Source organism: Pogoniulus pusillus, chromosome 1, assembly GCF_015220805.1.
Source record: "Pogoniulus pusillus isolate bPogPus1 chromosome 1, bPogPus1.pri, whole genome shotgun sequence".
Taxonomy (NCBI): domain Eukaryota; kingdom Metazoa; phylum Chordata; class Aves; order Piciformes; family Lybiidae; genus Pogoniulus; species Pogoniulus pusillus.
Window position 1 is genome coordinate 22,878,140 of NC_087264.1, and position 24,524 is coordinate 22,902,663.

The following is a 24,524-nucleotide window of genomic DNA, read 5'->3' on the forward strand; positions in this document are numbered from 1 at the left end:
TGTTAGGGGCTGGAAGGCACCCAAGGAGATCATCCACTCAAACCCCCCGGCCACAGCAGGACAATACTATCTAACACAGATCACAGAGGAACACATCCAGACAGGCCTGGAAAGGCTCCAGAGAAGGAGACCCCACAGCCTCTCTGGGCAGCCTGTGCCAGTGCTCTGGGACCCTTACAGCAAAGAAGTTCCCCCTTGTGTTGAGGCAGAACCTCCTGTGCTGCAACTTACACCCATTGCTCTGTGTCTTATCCCAGGGAGCAGTGAGCAGAGCCTGTCCCCCCACTCCTGGCAGCAGTCAGATACTCATGAACATTTATCAAATCCCCTCTCAGTCTTCTCTTCTCCAGACTAAGCAGCCCCAGGTCCCCCAGCCTCTCCTCATAGGCCATGCCCTCCAGTCCCCTTATCATCCTCGTAGTCCTCCACTGGACCCTCTCCAGCAGATCCCTGTCCCTTTTCGACTGGGAAGCCCAAAACTGAACACAGTACTCAAGATGAGGTCTCAGCAGGGCAGAGTAAAGGGACAGGAGAACCTCCCTTGATCTGCTGGACACACTCTTCCTTCTTGGCCACAAGGGCACATTGCTGTGCCATGGGTAACTTGTTATCCACCAGCACCCCCAGGTCCCTCTCCACAGAGCTGCTCTCCAGCAGTCACCTCCCAGCCTGTACTGGTGGAGTTTGTTATTCCTCCCCAGATGCAGGACTCTGCACTTGTCCTTGTTGAACTTCATCTGCTTCCTGTGTCCTCCAGCATGCAGACCACCCGCAGCCCTGCAGATGGATGTTGGCAAAGTTACTGTTAGCAACAAAGGATTCAGTTGTCAAACTGGGTGGTGGAGCAAACACTGCTGTAACTGTTAACTAAACAGTTGGGTTGGTATCAGCTACTTTTTATAACCCAAAGCCTTCACTTTGCTCAATCCTTTGGATATTTACCACACACACCCTCCCTTCCCCCTGTCTCAGGCTGTAGCTAATGAAGGCTCTCAAGTTGCCCCTTTATTGCTCCCTGAGGCTAAGCAAACACAAATCTTTCAGGGCCAGATAGTGTACAATGAGTCACCGCACTTGGGCTGTGTGCGCTGCCAAGGCAAGTTCCGGCACTGAAGCCTGCTGGTGGAAAAGGACAAGCTTTGATCTGCATTGACCTACGGAGCTCTACACCAAGTCTTCTACAGGACTTGAAACTCAGTGGAAGGACTGTCTGCTTCCACAGAAGTGCCCCATCCAGGCTTTGCTTCAACACCTGCAGGCACGGTGACTCCACCACCTCCCTGGGCAGCCCATTCCAATGCCAATCACTCTGACAACAACTTCCACCTAACATCCAGCCTAGACCTCCCCTGGCACAGCTTAAGACTGTGTCCCCTTCTTCTGTTGCTGGTTGCCTGGGAGGAGCCCAACCCCACCTGGCTACAGCCTCCTTTCAGGTAGTTGTAGAGAGCAATGAGGTCTGCCCTGAGCCTCCTCTTCTCCAAGCTGCACACCCCCAGCTCCCTCAGCCTCTCCTCACAGGGCGGTGCTCCAAGTTTCAATCTCCCCTCTGCCAGTTTAAACCCATTCCTCCTCGTCCTGTCATTACAAGACCTTGTCAATATTGCCTCCATACCCTTCCAGGTTTTACATTCACACCACCTTAGGCCATGTGACAAAAGAGTAGGGGGGAAAAAAAGTAAACCTTAGCATTACACAGCCCAGGAATTTATTGAATGTTTGCTCCTATACATTGTTTGGTGCTCCCAAGAAAGATCACTAATAGGATGCATTGAGCTGCAACCACCAATGAGGAATTGTTATGTCTGAAAAGGTTAAGCATGGGGCTGCAACCTCCTCCTGGCCAAACCTGTCTCTTGGATTTTACTAGGCAGCTCCCTTTCAAAGGATTCAATTTGTGTCAGCTGCTGCATCAAGTGTTACTTAGAAGAGCCTTTACATGTTGGTCTTTTAAAAACTGTAAACCACTTCAAGTATTTGCATCTGAAGTTTTCAATACTGGAAACATTTAGTCCAGAGTGTTTGCAATGAGGGGGTGGTCTCTAATTTTTTCATAGGATCTCTCTTCTAAACATCCCAGAATATTTAATCTTCAGTTTTGGCTTCCATTTCTTCAGCATCATCATCCCCATCCACTTCAGCATTTTCCCTCTCCAGTCTTTCCAACTGCCTTGCAAGCTCAGTTTCATCTGTGTCAGTAACCACCTTAGGCTGCAAAAAAGAAACAAACAAACTGGAACACTTGGTAAACAGTCATAAAGAAACACCACCTATAGTTGTACATTCTGATTCTACCTAAAAGAGCAAGAGATAAAATACATCTTCAAGTCACACAAGCCCCAGGAAGATGAGAATTTTTGGCCATCTGTTGATTGAAGGACCAAATCAGCTCTGTTTTTTTAAGCATTTGTATGCCTTTTGATAAAATGTCTCCTAGTACTACTGATCTTGCTCAACTTAAAAATACTGCAAGGGAAAAAGCAAACTGCACTTCAGAGTGCAATGTGTTCTTAACAGAATGAGGGGACACAGTCTCAAGCTGTGCCAGGGGAGGAATAGGCTGGATGTCAGGAGGAAACAGTGATTTTCAGTGTCACAGAGAGAGTGATTGGCATTGGAATGGGCTGCCCAGGGAGGTGGTGGAGTCATCATCCCTGGAGGTGTTGAAGAAAAGCCTGCATGGGGCACTTAGTGCCATGGTCTGGCTGATTGGTTGGGGCTGGATGATAGGCTGCACTAGATGACCCTGGAGGTCTCTTCCATCCTGCTTGATTCTATGGTTCTATGATTTTACTGAGGATAAATTGTAGACTTTTCCTTACAGAACACCTATTTAGTACCCAGATGCGAGCAGAGAACTGGCAAATTAAATGTGGTTGCATTGGCTACTGGAATGATTTAAGAGGGGGAGGTCACAAAGATGCTCAGAGGGCTGCAGCAGCTCTACTATGAGGACCTTGGAGGTCTCTTCCAAGCTGGCCGATTCTATGATTATCTCCATCTGCACATTAAAGACTCCCTTCTCCTCATTTTTTTCTGTAAAAGAAAGAGGGAGGTTATTCTTCCCCTGTACTGAATGCTGCTCAGGCCACAACTTGAGTAGCATGTTCAGTTCTGAGCTCCTCAATTCAAAAGAGATGTTGAGATACTGGAATATGTCCAGAGAAATGCAGCAAGGCTGGTGAGGAGCCTGGAGCACAGCCCTATGAGGAGAGGCTGAGGGAGCTGGGGGTGTGCAGCCTGCAGAAGAGGAGGTTCAGGGCAGAGCTCATTGCTGTCTACAACTACCTGAAAGGAGGCTGCAGCCAGGTGGGGTTGGGCTCTGCTGCCAGGCAAGCCAGCAACAGAAGAAGGGGTCACAGCCACAAGCTGTGCCAGGGCAGGTCTAGGCTGGATGTTAGGAGGAAGTTGTTGTCAGAGTGATTGGCATTGGAATGGGCTGCCCAGGGAGGCGGTGGAGTCACTGTCCGTGGGAGGTGTTCAAGCAAAGCCTGGCTGGGGCACTTAGTGCCATGATCTAGTTGACTGGATAGGGCTGGGTGCTAGGCTGGACTGGATGAGCTTGGAAGTCTCTTCCAACCTGGGAGATTCTGTGATTAACAGAAGCCTGAATGAGGAACTTAGTGCCATGGTCTGGTTGATTAGACAGGGCTGGGTGATAGCTTGAATTGGATGAGCTTGGAAGTCTCTTCCAACCTGGGTGATTCTATGATTCTTACCTCCATCTGCACATTAAAGACTCCCCTCTTCTCCTCAATCTTTTCTTTAATAACAGCCATGGCTTGATTCAGAACAGACAGCCCTTCAGTTCTCTCCAGGGTTGTAGTGGTCATCACATAACGAGGAGGGGCAATCAGGTTAATCTGTCACATTGTAGGGAGAGGGGAAATAAAAGAAAACAAAAAAAGAGGCAAACTCAGTAAGAAAAATCAAGGAACAAACACATATCAAAAGTAAAGTGAGTAACACTTCCAAACTAAGGGATTCTGTGACTCTGTGATTCCACTCACTGCCCCTTGAAGGGAGTACTTCAAAGTTTTTTGAAGCCACTCAATAACACATTTAATATCGTAAAATTATTTGGGAAGAAAAATGAGGTCTGGGTGCAGCAGCTGTTCTACCAACACTCACACATGTAAAGGAGACATTTCTTTACTCACAAAATGCTAGAACTGAAAATAAAATCTCTCTCTCAAAGGCTGTGCAAAGGAGTGGCAGGTACACAGCATGCCACTACAGGACCTTAATCAACCAAACATACCAAATACAACATCTGGGACTTGCCTCATCCAACCTGGCCTTGAATACCTCCAGGGAGGGAACAGCCACAACCTCCCTGGGCAACCTGTGCCAGTACCACCCTCAACGTAAAGAGCTTCTTCCTAACATCCAGTTTCAATCTCCCATTCTGCCAATTTAAACCCATTCCTCCTTGTCTTGGCATTACAAGACCTTATCAATAGTCCCTCCCCAGCCCTTCTGTACGTCCCTGGAAGGCTACTATAAGGTCTCCTCAAAGCCTTCTCTTCTCCAGGCTGAACCTCAAAGGAGGCTGTAGCCAAGTGTGGTTGGGCTCTTCTGCCAGGCAACCAGCAACAGAAGAAGAGGACACAGTCTCAAGCTGTGCTGGGGGAGGTCTAGGCTGGATGTTAGAAGGAAGTTGTTGGCAGAGAGAGTGATTGGCATTGGAATGGGCTGCCCAGGGAGGTGGTGGAGTTGCCATGCCTGGAAGTGTTAAAGCAAAGCCTGGCTGGGGCACTTAGTGCCATGGTCTGGTTGATTGGCTAGGGCTGGGTGCTAGGTTGGCCTGGATGATCTTGCAGGTCTCTCTTCGAACCTGGTTGATTCTATGGTTCTGTGATTAAGAGCCCCAAATCTCATAGCCTGTCCATGTGAGAGGTGCTGCAGCCCTCAGAGCATCCTAGGGACAAATGTCAGTACACTGCAGAAAAGAAAGGAAGGGTGCTGCAAACCTGCTAGAGAGGAATCAGAAAGCAAGTACCTGCCTTCCCAGCCTCAGCTGTGTGACTGGCACAGCTGCAGCTGCACACTACTGGTACATGAGGACATCAAAACACTGCTGTTGATGCCACTATTAAGACAGACACTTACTTTAATGGGCATGTTCTCTGTGGAGCAGTTCAATCCTGCTCTCAAAGCTTCTTTCACTGCATCTATGCCTTCATAACCATAACAGGCCACCTCAATATCTAGGAGAGAAAAATACAAATAATAAAACTTAATCAAAAGCTGTAGGACCTTTATTAAAGGTGTTATTGAAAAGCTTTAAAGTGTTTTAACATCCAGTGTTTGTGCAGGAGAACCTCAGCAGCTCCCAGAGCTGAGCAGGGTATTTCACTTTCTTGACTAGTAAGCTGATGTATAAGTCTTCATGAATCCTCCAGATGTACAACATTTTACATTATGCTTTGAACAGCCAGGATATGAAATTACACATCCACACACAGAATCACAGCAACATGCAGGCTGGCAAAGCCCCTCAGCATCATCCAGTCCAACCTCTAACCCTACTTCACCTTCAACCATAGCCCTAAGTACCACATCCAAACCACCTTTAAACACATCCAGGCTTAACACAATCCACCCTCAAACATCACCACCTCCCTGGGCAGCTCACTCCACTCCCTGACCACTCTCACCATTCTAAACTTTTTCCTCATGTCCAGCCTAAACATCCCCAGCCTCAGCTTGAGGCTACTACCCCTTGTTCTCCAACTACCTGTGAGCAGAGCCCAGCAGCAGCCTCTCTACAATGTCCCTTCAGGTAGCTGTAGACAGCAATGAGGTTTCCCCTCAACCTCCTCTTCCTCACATTAACTATCTCCAGTTCCCTCAGTCTCTCCACATCAGATTCATTGTCCAGGCCCTTCCCCAGTTTTGCTGCCCTCTTCTGGACCTGCTCCAGCATCTCCACATCTCTCTTGTATTGTGGTGCCCAAAACTGAACACAATAGTTAAGATGTGGCCTCATCAAAGCTGAGTACAAGGGGACAAAATGTGTGGCCCCAGACACCTAAGGCCATCACAGACCTAATACTGCTCAATCTCAGGTGGCTGACCACCACATTCACACATCTCACCCAATAAATTCAACAGGGATAATTATGCATTTTGCATGGAGAGAAGAAGATATAAAAATAAAAAATACCAGGAGGAGGGGAAAAAACAAATCAAAGAAGTATTGAGAAAGGGAAACTTGAAAAGAGGAAGTTCACAAGTTCATGTTGCAATCTCAAGCACAAATGCAGGCTGGGCAGTGAGTGTCTGGAGAGCAGCCCTGAGGAGAGGGACTTGGGGGTGCTGCTGGACGAGAAGCTCAACAGGAGCCAGCAGTGTGCACTTGCAGGCCAGAAAGCCAAGCAGAGCCTGGGCTGCAGCAGGAGAAGTGTGGCCAGCAGGGCCAGGGAGGTGATTCTCTCCCTCTGCTGCACTCTGCTGAGACCCCACCGGGAGTACTGCATCCAGTTCTGGAGCCCCCATTACAAGAAGGATGTGGAGATGCTGGAGTGTGTCCAGAGCAGGGCCAGGAGGATGCTCAGAGGGCTGCAGCAGCTCTGCTGTGAGCACAGACTGAAAGAGTTGGGGCTGTGCAGTCTGCAGAAGAGGAGGCTCCCAGGTGACCTTGTGGCCTTTCACTATCTGAAGAGGCCTACAGAAAAGCTAGGGAGGGACTTCTCAAGCTATGAGGGAGTGACAGGATGAGGGGGAATGGAGCAAAGCTGGAGGTGGGGAGTTTCAGAATGGATGTGAGGAGGAAGTTGTTGAGCATGAGAGTGGTGAGAGCCTGGGTTGGGTTGCCCAGGGAGGTGGTTGAGGCCCTGTCCCTGGAGGTATTTAAGGCTAAGCTGGATGAGGCTGAGGACAGCCTGATCTAGGGTAGGGTGTCCCTGTCCACGGCAGGGGAGTTGGAACTAGACAATGTTTGTGGTCCCTTCCAACCCTGACTGATTCTATGATTCTGTCAGCAACTACACCAGAGAGAGAGAAGCATCACTTAAGGAGCAGTGGAATTAATTCATTTATTTAGAAGAGAAGTTCTATTAGCATAGAGCTGAACTGACAGCTACCTAGAGGCTTTGGTAGGTTTTTTGAAATGGAGGCACAGATTGCTGCTGGTCCTACTCCTAATACTCTAATTAATCTGAAAGATTTGTTTCCCTCTCTAGCCATGGCATGAGCCCAAGCTACACAGAGAAGCTGGTTTCACTTCCAAGTAGCTAACAACAATCTGCTAATTCAGAGAAGGGCATCCCAATCAGCCTCAGGACGGGACTCTGTGCTAGTTCGAGCCTAGCTGGGATATTTTGGTGAGAACAATTAGATGATAGGCTGTGAAAAGGAACCAATGGTGCTGTCTGCTGCACTCATAGACTTACTGAGATGGGTAAGAACATGAACACAAACATAGATAACAGAGTTGCTCTTGGGCTCTGGCTTCATGCACTTCTCTCTGTAACCTGCTACTCTTTCTGCTTCCTAACCCCCCGGGCTGATTCTCCAAACTCACCTTGAACTTAAGGCAAAGTCTGGGGTAAGGTAGAGGGGTGGGGAGAAGGTGGAAGGGTGGTTGGGAGCCCCTCCTGGGGACTCTGGTTTCTGGGAGGGCTGTTGTGTTTCTGTATTACTTTTAACTTGTCTATTTCTGTCTATAGCTGTATAGATTGTAAACACCTGCTTGGATCTTGTGCTAAGCTGTGAATATAAAGCTTCATTCCTTAATTTCCAGCTCAGCTGAGTCTAGTCTGGGGGGGGCAAAGAACATCTAAATCATCATAGACTCCAAGTCAAGGGAAAGCCTGAAGACAAAGTTTAAAAAGACTTAGACCACCAGAAGAAACAAGGAGAGATGAAGGCAATATGAGAACGTTCATCAAGAAACTTTATGTTCAAAACTAATGGAGTGCTGTTCATGCTAGCCATTTAATTCTTCATGGCAGTCAAATCCTACTTACATTTTGGAAGTCTACATTAGCTCATGGTGATCTAAAAGTAATTTTTCACTACCTTACTTTTTGTGCTCTGTTCTTGACTTCAACATGTGGATATAGAATCACAGAATCAACTGTGTTGGAAGAGACCTCCAAGATCATAGCTTTATCTTGCCTTCTCTCCACAGTGATCAATAAGTGCTAATGCTCTCCAGTACTTCCTTTCAGAGTAGTGGCATTTGCTCAGTCTAGAAGAACTGTGCTGCACTGACTCTTTAATAGCAAGCATGCTTTTAGGCTGCTCAGTTAGCTGTACAGTTTTAAAGTATGCCTTCTAAAGTAGTGCAGCCACGTGCTTTTTCTGCCCAGACTCATCTATGGGCACATCAGACATGTGCTAGGCTTGAGATAATACATTCTGCTGTCTGCTTTGTGATCAACCAGTAAGAAATATACCCAGAGCAAAGTCAGACTATTTGCACATGTTGATGGACAAGTGTCTAAGGCACATGCTTTAGGTGTGCTGGCAGAGACAATTCATCCTCCTAGGAAATCAATGAACTTAACACTTTGAATAAAGAAAGAGAATACTGCAGATGCATCAGTACCTAATGAATATTCATTGCGTGTCAGTGCAATATGAGAGACTGCATTATACATTAGGTCTCTTCCTCCAGGCAACCAGCAGAAGAATGAGGGGACACAGTCTCAAGTTGTGCCAAGAGAGGTCTAGGCTGGATGTTAGGAGGAAGTTGTTGGCAGAGAGTGATTGGCATTGGAATGGGCTGCCCAGGGAGGTGGTGGAGTCACCATCCCTGGAGGCGTTGAAGAAAAGCCTGCATGGGGCACTTAGTGCCATGGTCTGGTTGACTGACTAGGGCTGGGTGCTAGGTTGGACTGGATGATCTTGGAGGTCTCTTCCAACCTGGTTGATTCTATGACTCTATTCTATGACTACTACTTTGTTTCTCAAGGAATCTGTAGTTCAGGGAAAAAAACAAAAAAGCCAAGCAAAACCTTGCCTTTCAGGATAGAACCTGCAAAGGCATTTTGCAAGCAATCATTGATGAAGGTGTCTTCATTCTCAACAACTCCACTCAAATATCAGCACTACAAACCACTAAGTTTTAAATGAGTTTGCAATAGGATACACTAAACTTGACTTGGGTGTTCCATGATGTGCTGGTTTGAAGCTAACTGGAATATTTTCATGAGAGAAATTAGATCACTGGCTGTGAAAAGAAAATAGCAGTGATGTCTATATCACCCATTGGTTCTGCTGAGGGACATAAACCCTAGGAACGTAAATAAAGTCAGTCAGTCTCTGCCTGGCTGCTGCTTGCTTCACTAATTCCTCTGCCTGGACCTGTATAACTCAAACTATTCTGCTTCTAGCTCCTTATCTGGCTTCCCGCATCTCACCCCTTGCACATAAGAGACTCTGAAATAAGGCAGGAGGGATGGAAAGGAGGGGAGTTGGTTTGAAAGCCCTCCTGTGCACTTCTGCTGTTGGGGAGGGGTTTTGTATTTCTGCATCACTTTTAACTTGCTCATAATTGTATACAGCTGTAACTATCTGTATACATTGTGTATATAGGTCTGTATATTGGTGCCACATTGGAATGGTACAGCTACTGGAACTTGAAAGACAATATTGGAACATAAGCCATGGACAGGCGAGAGCACACGAGCTCAGAAGTACTGAGTTAAGATAAAATAGAAGGTTGGAATGACCTTAGAGAATGGTGTAACAAATATCAACAAATGTAAAGCTGGAGCCTGTGGTTTTTGCCTATCTCTGCTGACGCAGATTGCTTAGACACAATGCATGTATTGTTGAGAGAATATGATGAATGTCCACGCCAATTAGTATGTAATTTCTAATGCAAGTGCATGCAACCAATTACAGTTTAACACAATTTGTAGTCTTCTGATGAAAGGTATAAAAACAGATCCTTGGAATGCAATAAATGGATTGGATTTGAATTAGCTTGCATCAAGCATCTCCCCATCTCTTCTGATGCCTGTGGCACTGTAGCCTGTGGTAGTGCCATGCTGTAAATACAGCTTCATTCCTTAACTTCCAGCCGGCTGAGTTAGTCTGGCAACTTTGTGGGGGCAGGAAACTCCCAAACTACCACAGATGAGCATCTGGAAAGAACTTACCAGCTCGGATTTTGACGGCCTGAGGTGTCAGACGTCTGTTAATGTTGTCAATCAACACACGCCTCTCCTCCTCTGTCAGATCCAGGCTATCCAGGATTGCAGGGTCTCTGGGCCAAGCAAAGCAATGAAATAGAAGTTATACTACAGTGCAACACAACACAACATAACATTTGCTTTCTGGTACTACTCCAATATTCTTCCATGTAATGCCAGAGACCTACCAGGCAAAGAAAAGAGAGACACTTCTTAAGAAGGTATCTCGGTTCTAATTTAAATTTCCAGAGACTCAGATAAATTTGATAGAACCAATAACAATTTGTAGAGTGCCCTTCCCTCTTCCCCCTCCTTTCCCAAATAAAGGAATTAGAAGTAGAGAGAAAGAGAGAGAGGAAAGGTAAACACACCCAAATAAATGAATCTCACTCGATTTGGATGTTAAAAAGAAAAGCTTAACAATAACTTAAAAGAGGTACCTGAGGTAGGGAAGTTACAAAGGATAGGGAAAAGGCAAACACAAAATTTGTATAAATACAACCCAATTGTGATGGCTTTGTCCGCCTCATGGGTGATGGCCACGTGGTGACACAGAGAGAACCCAGGAACAGATGGTATGCAGGAAGCAGAGTGATGCAGAGAGAGAAAGGAACAGGAAGTCCCCCTGCTTTTATGGGACAGGAAAGGGGAGCGAGCTAACCATCACCTGGTGGTGTTCAGACCCACCCCTGGGGAGTGGTCAAGACCATCTAGGGTCAGGTTGAGGGTTACTCCCCCTGGAGTGCTAACCCTATACAGAAGGCCATTTAAACCCCAGAAGAAAATTAACACATCTGTTTTAACAACAGTTTACACAGGAAGCATTTAACAGCAAAGCAGGTAAGCAGCTGCCTCGGGTTAGTGTAGATCTCTCCCCCGGTTGAATAAACTCCCCACAACACAGATTTTCTTTGGAAAGTCAGGGAAAGATGAAATTGTCTTTCTTATAGTTTAAATATAACAGTACAAAGAGAAATAAACCCCTAGAGAAATAAAATAATCTTAAGGAAGACAGGGAAGGGGTCAAGCAGCAGCAAAGCAGCAGCAGCCAAAACAGCAGTGGGGAAAGATAGCAGTGGACGCAGCTGAAGCAGCAGAAGCCAGCAAGGGCGAAGGTCCAAGCTGTGATTCCAGACATAAAGCTCTTGATGCTCCAATGAAATGATATTAACTTATCCATTGTTGCCATTCTATGGCCTATCCCTAGAATGTTCACCTCTCCCCTATGCCTGAGCTAGCAATCTATCTCGAATGGCCACAGTAGCTTACTCTATCTGTTCAGGGATGAAAAGATTTGCCTTATTTTTATTCTTTGTTAAAGCAGAGGAATTACTCCTGTCTGATTGCCTTTGTGTATGACAGACAGAATGAGACAAACATCTGGTTGCTTGGTATTTATGCTTTCTTGGTATTTATGTCTCCACTGTGATGATAAACTCCTCTCACACGAAAGAGAACCCATTACAAATCTGAGGCTTTCAAGTTATTTTAGAGTTTCATGAATTCTGTCATTTTACAAAGTAATCTAGACACACTGCAGGTTATCCTGCACTCCTTTTTAACAACAACTGACTCACATACAGATGTTTTTCTGCTGGTTACATTCTGGCTAAGGAAAAAAAAGGGTTTTAAATGAGAAGCTAATAGTTTTAAATCCAGAGGTCACTGAGGAAAGCTCATTTCACATAACCAATGTCTTAGTTCTAGTTTAAATTCCTCAGAGACTCATATATAGTTAATAGAAACAATAACAATTTAAAGGATGCCTTTCCCTATTCCCACTTCTTTCCCAAAGAAAAGAAATTAGATGTAGAGAGGATAAGGTAGAGTACACCCAAATAAATAGTCTCAATTTGATTTGGAAGTTAAAAGAAGAAAAGTTTAACAATAAATAAAAGGTATTTGAGGTAGGGAAGTTACAATAGGTATAGGGAAGGGGAAACAAGATGCAAAAGTATGTAAATAGAACCAGATTTGATGGCAATGGTTTTGTCTGCCTCGTGGGTGATGGCCACGTGGTAGAACATAGAGTAGCAGGAAACAGGATGGTGATGCTGGTGAGCAGGGAGGCAGGAAGAGAGAGTGAGAGAAACAGGGAGTTCCTCTGGTTTTATAGGGATTTTAGGAAGTGGGAGTGGGCTACCCACCTGCCTGATAGTGTTCAGACCCACCCCAGGGAGGGGTCAGCAGGACCTGGGGTCAGGGTCAAGACCACTCCCTCAGGAGGGTTAACCCTTTACAACCAATCAGGTTGGAAAAGACCTTCAAGATCATCAAATCCAACTTTTGCTGCTCACCAACATAAATCAGCAGCTCATACAAAGATGTCAATTCTCTAGTGCTATATTAATTTTATCCAAAACATGTTTGGACTAGAGATCAACCAGAAAACAGCTCCACACAAAAACTGTTCCTGCTCTTCAGAGAGAATATCTGCAGTCCTCTGAAAAACAGTATGTCACCTCCAATAGTGCTAGCAAAATGTGAAGCAAAATGGCCTGAAACCCAGAGGCACCAATGGAGATTGGTCTCTGCTGCTAATAAAAGCATCGCCTTTCATGGGTTTATATAATGAATACTGACAGTAGAAGGGCAGATAATAATGAGTATAGATAATAATGATGAGTATAATGAGTAAAAGGGCCAAATCTAAACAAACAGAAGCCAGGAAAGACAGGTTTTACACATCAAAATATGGACCTGTGTAACAAAAGTGATTTATTTGCCACACAAATTCTGTTTCTTCATTTACAGTCCATCCTGATCAATCTTTAAATTACTCTCAGAAGCATTTGGTAAGCATTCCACAAATAGGTCCTTACTTTTCATTGATCAGAGGGTTTGCCATGTGCTGTGTGAAATCCCCAAACACCAAGCCACAGTGAAAAAGATATAGCAAACAAAATTCTTTATAATCCAACCTGAATAGCAGATGATCAACAAATGGCATGTATGTTCAGGAACTCTGAGTTCAGAGAAGCTTAAACAGCCACTCTAGGTTTCTATTCTTCTACTATATAGGTGTTTCACTAAGCATTTATCAGTTACAGAACAATCATAGAATCACAGAATGTCAGGGGCTGGAAGGCACCTCCAAAGCTCATCTGGCCCAGCCCCCTGCCAGGGCAGGATCACCCACAGCAGATCACACTGGAATGCATCCAGATGGTTCTTGAATATCTCCAGAGAGGGAGACTTCACAACGCCCCTGGGCAGCCTGCTCCAGTGCTCTGTCACCCTCACAGAGAAAAAAAATCAATCTTCCTCAGGTTCACATGGAGCCTCCTATGCCTCAGCTTCCACCCACTGCCCCTTATCCTGTCACTGGGCATCACCCAGCAGAGCCTGACTCCAGCCTCCTGGAAGTCACCTTTACATATTTATAAACATTAATGAGGTCACCTCTCAGTCTCCTCCTCTCTCCAAGCTAAAAAGCCTCATCCCCATCAGGCTCTCCTCAAAATGAAGATGTTCAACTTCTTTAATCATCTGTGTGGCTCCGTGCTGGACTCTCAAGCAACTCCCTGTCCTTGAATTAGGGGGCCCAGAAATGGACACAATATTCCAGATGATCTGGAATTCCTTCTGCTGAATCGCAATTTGCTGTGCTGCTCAAGGTGCAGTAGGGGCCCTAGTACAGCTAGATAATGGTTGGACATGATGACCTTCGAGGTCTTTTGCATTTAGTCTAAATGCAGATGCAATTGTCTCTTCCCCAAATACCACATGGCTCTAAGCGAAGCAAAAGGCTCCACAGTTTTCTTACTGCCATCTAGTGTTCAACTCAAGTTCAGCACTCGGGTTTGTGCGCTGTGAAAAGCTAACGTCAGCAAGAAATCGACTTTGGGATAGGCAGTTTCACAGCAAAGGGAGGCCAAATAGGTTAATTCTGAAAGAAAGTTAAAATATTAGGCTCTATTAAAAAAAGAAAAGGAAATCTCAGTGGCTGTTCCCTTAGCATCACAATTTCCATCTCGTTCTGCTCATAATTACATTTATAAGTTCACAATTACATTTCTATTTCTTGAAGTCCAGAAGCACAGAGTTTGATGCCTCTCAAAACCAAAAAACACTGTCTGTGAAGTGGAAGAGTGACAGTCAGCTTTGATCTGAAACACCTTCAGACACTGAACTAGATATTTCTTATAACATCTGCTTGGGACTAAGAACAAGCAAATTCTCACAGATAAACCAAGACCAGTGGTGCTGCTTGTTAGAAATGTTACAGGCTCACTGGTAGCAACAGAAATCTCTCCAGTGTTTGGGTTTAAACTGGAAGAGGGGAGATTCAAACTAAATGTTAGGAAAGGGTTCATTCAAACTAGATGTTAGTAAAGGGTTCTTTACAGTGAGGGCGGTGGGGCACTGGCACAGGTTGCACAGGGAGGTTGTGGATGCTCCCTCCCTGAAGGTATTCAATGCCAGGTTGGATGGGCCTTGAGTGTTCTTGGGGAAGGTGTCCCTGCCTATGGCAGAGGGTTGGAACTAATGATCTTTGAAGTCTTTTCCAACCTAAAGCATTCTATGATTCTACTCTCCAATACCTCAATTACTGCTTTTGAAAAGCTGAGACACACAGAGTGGCAGACTCGAAGATGGATAAAACCAATCAACTCCAGGCCTTCTTTCTCAGCAGAGAACTTTGGGAACTTAGAGAAAGCAGCAAAACAAAGAAACCTTCAACAGCAACTGGAAGACTGATGTGTCAAAATTTACTAGGTATATTTGAGCAGTCTATTCTACATACTGACTCTGGAAAACAAATAAACAAAAATCCAGAAGAACACTACGATGGATCTATTCCAGGAAATACTTTTCTGCAATTTAAAACAAGCCCCTTAAAGTATAAAAAACCCCATCCTTACGAGACTGCATGCTTGAATGCATCATAAGCACCATATCCTGGTCTTTTGTACTTGTCGTCAAACACCCAGGCAGTTCTCTGGAAGAGACTCTCCAATTGTTCATCCTTAGTGTATTCCAGGACTTCAGCAACATGGCGAAGGATGCTGTAAACCTGGAACATAAAAGGACTGTTAGGTTTTAAAACTGGAAAGAAAATACTGTAAACAGACAAAGATTTAGCATCAAAAGTAGCATTTAATGGTAAGTCTTCTGCTTGGACAGTAGTAAGAGTGGCAGTAAATGCCTTGAACTAGCATAGAATGGTTTAGGCTGGAAAGGACCTCAAAGAACATTCAGTTCCAACCCTCCTGTGCACTCTCCTTTGCCATAGGCAGGGACACTTCCCACTAGAACAGGTTACTCAAGGCTTCATCCAACCTGGCCTTGAACACCTCCAGGGAGGCTGTGGAGCACAGAAGCACAGAATGTGCTCCACAACCTCCCTGGGCAACCTGTGCCAGTGTCTCACCATCCTCACTCCAAAGAACTTCTTCCTAACATCCAGTTTTAATCTCCCCTCTGCCACTTTAAACCCATTCCTCCTCATCCTGTCATTACAAGACCTTGTCAACAGTCCCTCTCCAGCCTTCCTGTAGCCCCCTTCAGATACGGCAAGGCCACTCCAAGGTCTCCTGGAAGCCTTCTCTTCTGCAGGCTGCAGAGCCTCAACTCTTGTAGCCTGTCCTCATAGCAGAGCTGCTGCAGCCCTCTGAGCATCTCGGTGGCCTCCTCTGGACTGTCTCCAGCAGTTCCATGTCCCTGTCTGCAAGCCTTTCCAGAAAGAGCTGCCCACAGTGTGCTAAACCAGCCTGCACTTCTGAGTTACTGATCATCTAAACCAGCCTATCTGCCAACCAACAACTTACATGACCTGCTTGTTAATTAAGGAGTTTAGCAAAGCACTTGTGGACACATGAGCTGGTTGTATACATTTACATGGATTAACGAGACTCAGAGTATGCCTAATAAGTGGGAATAAATGTATTTTCATACATGTCTGTTCATTTTGATTGCTCAAGAGAAAAGCTGGAAATTCACAGCGCCTGAATAAAGCAAAGCAACTTACAGTCTTTGATTTTGTGAATTTGTCTTCACATTTGATTGCCTCCTCTGGAGAAACTCTTCTTTTTGACAAGTCAATGTAACCTAGTGAGGAAAACCATTTGGAGCATCAGATAGAATACAAACAAGTCTTAACTGCTTCAAAAGAAACACCTAAAGAGCAAACTCAGGATTTGCCTCACGTCTATGCTACCTCTGTATGTGAATTTGATCAGACTATTACCTCACTGAGGCTACAATTCCTTCTACTGTAAATACTTCCAATAGCAAATCTTTAGTGAAATGTTCTTTAAAAATACTGCCTTCATGTTTTATCTCCAAACAGAAGAAATTTTTACAACAGTTCAGCAAACAGTGATCCATTTTTATGTTAGTGTGCAGACTTTTGGCAAAACTCATACCAGCATACAAAGAAGCAAGTTTGATGTATATTTTTGTAGTGCTCTACTCAAATCTCGTTCAAGGCTGGCATTTCATCAGCTTAGCTCTGAACATCTCCCTAATGAAGTAGGCCTGGCCTCAAATTCCAATTCTAACTCCCTGGATACACTTTTGGGAGAGATGTCTGTGAAAAGAAAAAAATCTTTTGAATGATGCCTTCATAAATTTGAAAAGACCTTCACCCACTTCTCATGAACTATAGGTTCCCTGGAAAGGTTCAAAAAAAGACCACTACGAGAGTTCCAGATGTGCTTCTCTGACAGTAGGAGAACTAACTGAACTTGTAAGGGGGAGTATTCTCTCATTAGGCATGTTGGGAAACTTACTTCAAATCTATCTGAAATAACTTTCTTTTCACCTTTTTTTGTCTCTGTTTTTCCTTATTGTGTCATTCATTACTTAATTTCAGAGTTAACTGCAGTTTCAGAAGTATTCTGGAAAGTTATATCCCTTGAGAAACATGGGAGCAACAGTCAGGTTTCTAGGAGATGTGCTCAGTATTTGCTATTTCTTTATATCTGGATGCAGACTTGAAAGGTTGCATGGGACACTATTATTGAAAGCCAACATGTTCTAAATAGAAAAGACATTCAAAAAACCCTCCAGCATAAAATAGTGACAGCCTTCCGAGCGCCCGAGCACAACACCTGCAGCCTTCCGAGCGCCCGAGCACAACACCTGCAGCCTTCCGAGCGCCCGAGCACAACACCGGCAGCCTTCCGAGCGCCCGAGCACAACACCGGCAGCCTTCCGAGCGCCCGAGCACAACACCGGCAGCCTTCCGAGCGCCCGAGCACAACACCGGCAGCCTTCCGAGCGCCCGAGCACAACACCGGCAGCCTTCCGAGCGCCCGAGCACAACACCGGCAGCCTTCCGAGCGCCCGAGCACAACACCGGCAGCCTTCCGAGCGCCCGAGCACAACACCGGCAGCCTTCCGAGCGCCCGAGCACAACACCGGCAGCCTTCCGAGCGCCCGAGCACAACACCGGCAGCCTTCCGAGCGCCCGAGCACAACACCGGCAGCCTTCCGAGCGCCCGAGCACAACACCGGCAGCCTTCCGAGCGCCCGAGCACAACACCGGCAGCCTTCCGAGCGCCCGAGCACAACACCGGCAGCCTTCCGAGCGCCCGAGCACAACACCGGCAGCCTTCCGAGCGCCCGAGCACAACACCGGCAGCCTTCCGAGCGCCCGAGCACAACACCGGCAGCCTTCCGAGCGCCCGAGCACAACACCGGCAGCCTTCCGACCGCCCGAGCACAACACCGGCAGCCTTCCGACCGCCCGAGCACAACACCGGCAGCCTTCCGACCGCCCGAGCACAACACCGGCAGCCTTCCGACCGCCCGAGCACAACACCTGCAGCCTTCCGACCTCCCGAGCAAAACACCTGCAGCCTTCCGACCTCCCAGGCAAAACACCTGCAGCCTTCCGACCTCCCAGGCAAAACACCGACAGCCTTCCGACCTCCCAGGCAAAACACCGACAGCCTTCCGACCTCCTGAGGCAAAACACCGACAGCCTTCCGACCTCCTGAGGCAAAACACCGACAGCCCTCCGACCTCCCAGGCAAAACACCGACAGCCCTCCGACCTCCCGAGCAAAACACCGACAGCCCTCCGACCTCCTGAGGCAAAACACCGAAAGCCTTCCGACCTCCTGAGGCAAAACACCGAAAGCCCTCCGACCTCCTGAGGCAAAACACCGAAAGCCTTCCGACCTCCTGAGGCAAAACACCGAAAGCCTTCCGACCTCCTGAGGCAAAACACCGAAAGCCTTCCGACCTCCTGAGGCAAAACACCGAAAGCCCTCCGACCTCCTGAGGCAAAACACCGAAAGCCCTCCGACCTCCTGAGACAAAACACCGAAAGCCTTCCGACCTCCTGAGGCAAAACACCGAAAGCCTTCCGACCTCCTGAGGCAAAACACCGAAAGCCTTCCGACCTCCTGAGGCAAAACACCGAAAGCCTTCCGACCTCCCGAGCAAAACACCGAAAGCCTTCCGACCTCCCGAGCAAAACACCGAAAGCCTTCCGACCTCCTGAGGCAAAACACCGAAAGCCTTCCGACCTCCCGAGCAAAACACCGAAAGCCTTCCGACCTCCCGAGCAAAACACCGAAAGCCTTCCGACCTCCCGAGCAAAACAACGAAAGCCTTCCGACCTCCCGAGCAAAACACCGAAAGCCTTCCGACCTCCCGAGCAAAACACCGAAAGCCTTCCGACCTCCCGAGCAAAACAACGAAAGCCTTCCGACCTCCTGAGGCAAAACACCGAAAGCCTTCCGACCTCCTGAGGCAAAACACCGAAAGCCTTCCGACCTCCTGAGGCAAAACACCGAAAGCCTTCCGACCTCCTGAGGCAAAACACCGAAAGCCTTCCGACCTCCCGAGCAAAACACCGAAAGCCTTCAGACCTCCTGAGGCAAAACACCAAAAGCCTTCCGACCTCCCGAGCAAAACACCAAAAGCCTTCCGACCTCCTGAGGCAAAACACCGAAAGCCTTCAGACCTCCTGAGACAAAACACCGACAGCCTTCAGACCGCCCGAGGCAAAACACCGACAGCCTTCAGACCTCCTGAGGCAAAACACCGAAAGCCTTCAGACCCTCCTGAGGCAAAACACCGAAAGCCTTCAGACCCTCCTGAGGCAAAATACCGAAAGCCTTCAGACCCTCCTGAGGCAAGACACCGAAAGTCTTCAAGAGACAGAAAAAGAGAAACTCGCCTGTACAATCTCAATTTGTAACGCAGAGAATTCACGTGGTACAACAGTTAGGTATCATCTATTTTACAGGCAAGGTTCAAGGCTTGTTAATAAACTGGATGAACCGTGAGCATCAAATGCTTGCCATTTACATTTTTATCTCTACATTACAAGGTCTATCTCTTCAGCTAGGACTTGGAAAATCTGCCCAGATATGAAAAGAAAATTACACTTCGCTTTGTTTTTTGACTGAACATCGAGCTGGTAAGGACTCACTCAATCACATCTTCACTGATGTGGTTGCTTTTCATTAAGCAAATTTCTGAGGGGATAGAATGACAGAATCAACCAGGTTGGAAGAGACCTCCAAGATCATCCAGTCCAACCTATCACCCAGCCCCATTCAATCAACTAGACCATGGCACTAAGTGCCTCACTCAGTCTTTTCTTGAACACCTCCTTTAGTCCTAGAGAGGACTAAAGTCCTAAGTATCAGATGGTTTATCTTGCTTAAGTGGACGACAAAAACCCAGAACTCCTTGCACAACCAATGAATATCTAAGCGACCTGGGGTTTCTTTTTTTGTGTTTTCCTCTGTGATTCTGCCTTGATAACAGTTGACAGGCTCACAGGATGTTAGGGGTTGGAAGGGACCCAAGCTGATCATTGAGTCCAACTCCCCTGCCACAGCAGGACAATACTATCTAACACAGGTCACACAGGAACACATCCAGACAGGCCTTGAAAGGCTCCAGAGACTCCACAACCTCTCTGGGAAGCCTATTCCAGTACTCTGTGACCCTTACAGGAAAGAAGTTCCCCCTTGTGTTGAGGTGGAACTTCTTTTGCTGCAATTTATGCCCACTGCTCCTTGTCCTGTTCCAGGGAGCAGTGAGCAGAGCCTGTCCCCCTGCTCCTGGCCAGCCTTCAGATACTTATGAACATGATTTATCAAATCCCCTCTAAGTCTTCTTTTTTCCAGACTAAACAGTCCCAAGTCTCTCAGCCTCTCCTCACAGTTCAAAATATCCCTCCAAAATACCTTTCTCTTTGTCAACTCTTATGACCACGACACATTCATTCCTCCCGATGCGGATGAGTTTGTTTATGGAGCGGATCCGTCTCCTGGAGAGCTCGCTGAGAAGGATCATGCCTTCGATGTTGTTGTACTCCAGCAGGCTGACATAGGCTCCCATTTCAGCAATGGACCGGACGTTGACCATCACTACATCTTCCACCTCTGGAAATTTGTGCTGGTAGAATCTACAGCTTAGTCCTGGCATTCTGGAATTTGAGGAGAAAGAAATAAAAAGATTTTATTTCAAAGTACATCACTGCCTTCTCTGCAGACGGGATTTGGGAAAGCCAAGAGATGATTCAGTATGAGTTAGCTTGCAAGGCAAGCCAAAGTTTATTGACAGCATCAGGCTTCAAGTTACAGAGCATAGACTTTTAGGTTAGGGTGACCCCAGTTAGTGCAAACCCACCATGCAATGCAGCACATCTAAAGATTGGAATCTGCATGTTCCTCCTATTTCCCTCCTAATCTGGACACAGTCCCACAGAAGTTGCTTATCAGAAGGCTCAAGGACAAATTCCTTTGAGTCTCTTCACATACACTGCTGTGGCTTAACTGTGCTTCAATACTCAGACCTCACATCAAGGGCTTGATTGTACAAGCTTCTAGGGAAGAAAAGACTGGATAAGGCACCTAGTGCCATGGTCTAGTTGACTGGCTAGGGCTGGGGGATAGGTTGGACTGGATCATCTTGGAGGTCTCTTCCAACCTGGTTGATTCTATGACTCGTGTCCCCTCTCCTTCAGCCATTTCCCAACACTTCTCCTAGAAACATGCTAAAAAACCCCAAACAAACCAACCACCTTGCAAATTAGAGTAAAGCTTTTTGCAACTCATACTTGGCTTTAATAGAAATTAGGCAATTAATGAATCAGTATTTCAGCATTACCATAACCATTTGCTGAGATGCTTATTTTTGCATTAAAGTGTTAGGAAGAAGTTATTTGCAGTGAGGGTGGGGAGACACTGGCACAGATTGCCCAGGGAGGTTGTGGAGCACAGAAGCACAGAATGTGATCTGTGATCTTTGATCACATTCTGTGCTCCACAACCTCCCTGGAGGTGTTCAAGGCCAGGCTGGATGAGGCCTGGAGTGACCTGTTCTAGTGGGAAGTGTCCCTGGATGAGCTCTGAGGTCCTTTCCAAACGAAAGCATTCTATGATTCCAAGTGCAAAGTTTCAACTGCCATACCACCTATACACAGCAGCAAAGAGACTTCAAGAGGTGAAAAGGTGGCACTGCACAGCTCCTATTCATCTAAATTCATGAGGATGTGCAAAATTTTATATCAGAGTTTAACAGTGGCTGGACTTGGGGAAGAAGCCGCCTGATGTGCTCGCAAAGGGATTTGTATGCACATAAAACTGCATGGGAGAGGTTGAGAAAATAGGAAGAGTGAAGCTTCTGCAGGGTGGAGAAGATGACTTTCTAAACTCAGCACAAGACGTTTGGGATAATCCTGTAAGACTTGCTCCAGAGGTCATGTGTCAGCAAAGGGAGTAATCAGAAGAGAAGGCAGTACAAAGCTGACACAAAGCACGGAAAAAGAGGAAGAAAGATCACCCCATAACATACTGCTAGCGAAGAGGAAAATAAAACCTGAAAACCAAACCAGTATCCTTTCACTATGCATTCAAAAAGTACAAACACTAATACTTCATAAACATGTTGTGTTAAGAAGGAATGCTTAACTAGTTTAATTTTCCTGCTGATGAGTCCACATATTCATCACTGCTAACCAAGGAAGTTCAATTCCTCATCTGTGATGGAAGTTTAATGCAAAACGTTTGCTACAGAAGTAGGAGACTAAAATAGAATCACAGAATCAGTCAGAGTTGGAAGGGACCACAAGGATCATCTAGTTCCAAACCCCCTGCCATGGGTAAGGACACCTCAAACTAGATCAGACTGTCTAGAGCCTTATCCAGACTGGCCTTAAACACCTCCAGGGATGGGGCGTCCACCACCTCCCCGGGCAACGCCTTCCCTCATGCTGAAGAACTTCTTCCTAACAGCCACTCTGAATCCACCCATTTCCAGCTTGGTTCCATTCCTCCTAGTGCTATCATAGCATCAACCAGGTTGGAAGAGACCTCCAAGATCATCCAGTCCAACCTAGCATCCAGTCCTAGCCCCACTAAGAGCCCCATGGCACTAAGAGCCCCATCCAGGCTTTGCTTGAACACCTCCAGGGACAATGACTCCACTACCTCTCTCGGCAGCCCATTCCAATGCCTCCTGTGAAAAACTTCCCTCCTAACGTCCAGCCTATCCCTCCCTCGGCATAACTTGAGACTATGCTGGTTGCCTGGGAGAAGAGACCAACCCCACCTGGCTACAGCCTCCCTTCAGGGAGTTATAGACAGCAGTGAGGTCAACCCTGAGCCTCCTCTTCTCCAAGCTGCACACCCCCAGCTCCCTCAGCCTCTCCTCACAGGGCTGTGCTCCAGGACCCTCACCAGCCTTGCTGCCCTCCTATGGACACCTTCCAGTACCTCAACATCTCTCTGCAATGGAGGAGCCCAGAACTGGACACAGCACTCAAGGTGTGGCCTGACCAGTGCTGAGTACAGAGGCAAAATAAACTCCCTGGTCCTGCTGGCCACACTATTCTTGATACAGGACAGGAAGTCATCAGCTCTCCTGCCCACCTGGGCCCACTGCTAGCTCATGTTCAGCTACTATCTACCAGCACCCCCAGGTCCCTTACTGCCTAGCTGACATCCCCAGCTTTCTTGTAGGGCCACACTTGTCTTTCTGCAGCCCAGGCTCTGGTTGCTCTCTGGGCTGCAAGAGCACACAGATGGCTCATATTGATCTTCTCATCCACCAGCATCCCCAAGTCCCTCTCCTCAGGGCTGCACTCCAGCCACTCACTGCCCAGCCTATATTTGTGCTTGGCATTGCCTCGACCCAGCTGCAGGACCTTGAACTTGGTCTTGTTGAAGCTCACAAGGTAGACTTGTGCCCACCTCTCCAGCCTGTCCAGGTCCCTTCCCTCCTGCGTGTCAGCCACACCACACAGCTTGGTGCCGTCAGCAAACCTACTGCGAGTGCACTCAATGCCACTGTCCATGTCGCCGACAAAGATGCCATGTCACATGAATCACTCCTTCAAAAGGCTTGCTGAATTCACCCTTTTAAAGTCACCCTTATTTTCATTCTTAACTCTTGGAAGCTGGAAATACATACTAGTAAAGGATTATAAAAATACCCCTCTAAAAGTCTAATATCACTTCATATAATGTGGAGCTGAACTAAGAATCCCAAGATTAAAACAAAACCTTTACAGTTTGCTTTTCTAGTTCACTGCAGTTCAGGTCATCCCTACACGTCTACTTACGAGACATACGCTAAAGATACATTACCAAGCCACAAACTTCAATCACAGCAAGCAAGACTGGGCAGACTGCTCTGCACGCAGTGCGTTCTATTCCTCTCCCCAGACACGAGCTTCCGTGAAAGACTCAGGCACAACAGAGTGCCCATAGCATCAGAGCTGAAAATCATCTTTGCAAGACGTTAGAAACGCCGCAGTAGCATAAGTTTACGTGCCCGCGGCTGCACAAGTCTCTGAACGAACAGGCCAAAGTGGACTGAGTTGTGACCAGGGACTCCTCCGGCCGCCGGAGCGAGAGGACAATCCATGAGAAAGGAAACAGTTTCCAGGGCGGCCGACAACCGCTGCCGGGCCGGAAAGGCTCATCTCTGGTGCACTGAGGGCGAGAGCCGGGCCGGCCTCCCCGGAGCGCGGCCCCGCTGGCTGGAAAGCTCGCAGTTGAGGCGTCGGTCCCTCCCGCCCCGCCCGGGCCCAAGCGCCTGGGCCCAGCCCCTGGCCGCGCCGAGCACCCTCCCGACCCGGCGGGCCCCGAGCGGCGTCGTCCCGGCCGGGGGCAGCTCTGCGGCGTGCGGGCCGCGTGGCCACACCGCAGTCACTACCTGGCGGCTGCCGACAGGTCCCGCTCTGCGCTCGCGGCCCGGGGTTCCGCGCTGCTCCCGCTCCTGCCGCGGCGTGCGCCCTGCCGTCGCCGTCCCTCACTGCGCAAGCGCCAGCCCGCCCTGCCGCCGCTCCCCCGCAGCGATTGGCTATAGAGGCTGCACGTCGGGGCAGCAGGGCCGCCTTCTGCTAGAGCGCCCCCTGGCACCCGGCGCCGAGAGCAGCGAGGTGTGGACAGAGCCGGAG

At 47.5% G+C, this 24,524-nt stretch overlaps 1 protein-coding gene across 1 annotated transcript; it reads right to left on the reverse strand.

Annotated features, from left to right (window-relative positions):
* Nucleotides 1–1,691: 1,691 nt before the first annotated feature.
* EIF2S1 (eukaryotic translation initiation factor 2 subunit alpha) lies at nt 1,692–24,426 on the reverse strand. The gene is made up of 8 exons (XM_064143984.1): nt 24,281–24,426; nt 20,305–20,546; nt 16,120–16,199; nt 15,014–15,165; nt 10,116–10,222; nt 5,113–5,210; nt 3,720–3,863; nt 1,692–2,211 (listed from the first exon to the last, which is right to left on the reverse strand). The coding sequence occupies exons 2-8, from the start codon at nt 20,543–20,545 to the stop codon at nt 2,086–2,088; spliced, it is 948 nt and encodes a 315-aa protein (XP_064000054.1). The 5' UTR covers nt 20,546; nt 24,281–24,426; the 3' UTR covers nt 1,692–2,085.
* Nucleotides 24,427–24,524: the final 98 nt, after the last annotated feature.

Coding starts and splice junctions, on each gene's coding strand:
- EIF2S1 (XM_064143984.1), bottom strand. CDS start 20,545: ATGCCAGGACTAAGCTGTAGATTCTACCAGCACAAATTTCCAGAGGTG. Junction 5,211..10,115: donor GGCCGTCAAAATCCGAGCTG/GTAAGTTCTTTC, acceptor TTTCTCTCCTAG/ATATTGAGGTGGCCTGTTAT. Junction 3,864..5,112: donor CAGAGAACATGCCCATTAAA/GTAAGTGTCTGT, acceptor ACAATGTGACAG/ATTAACCTGATTGCCCCTCC.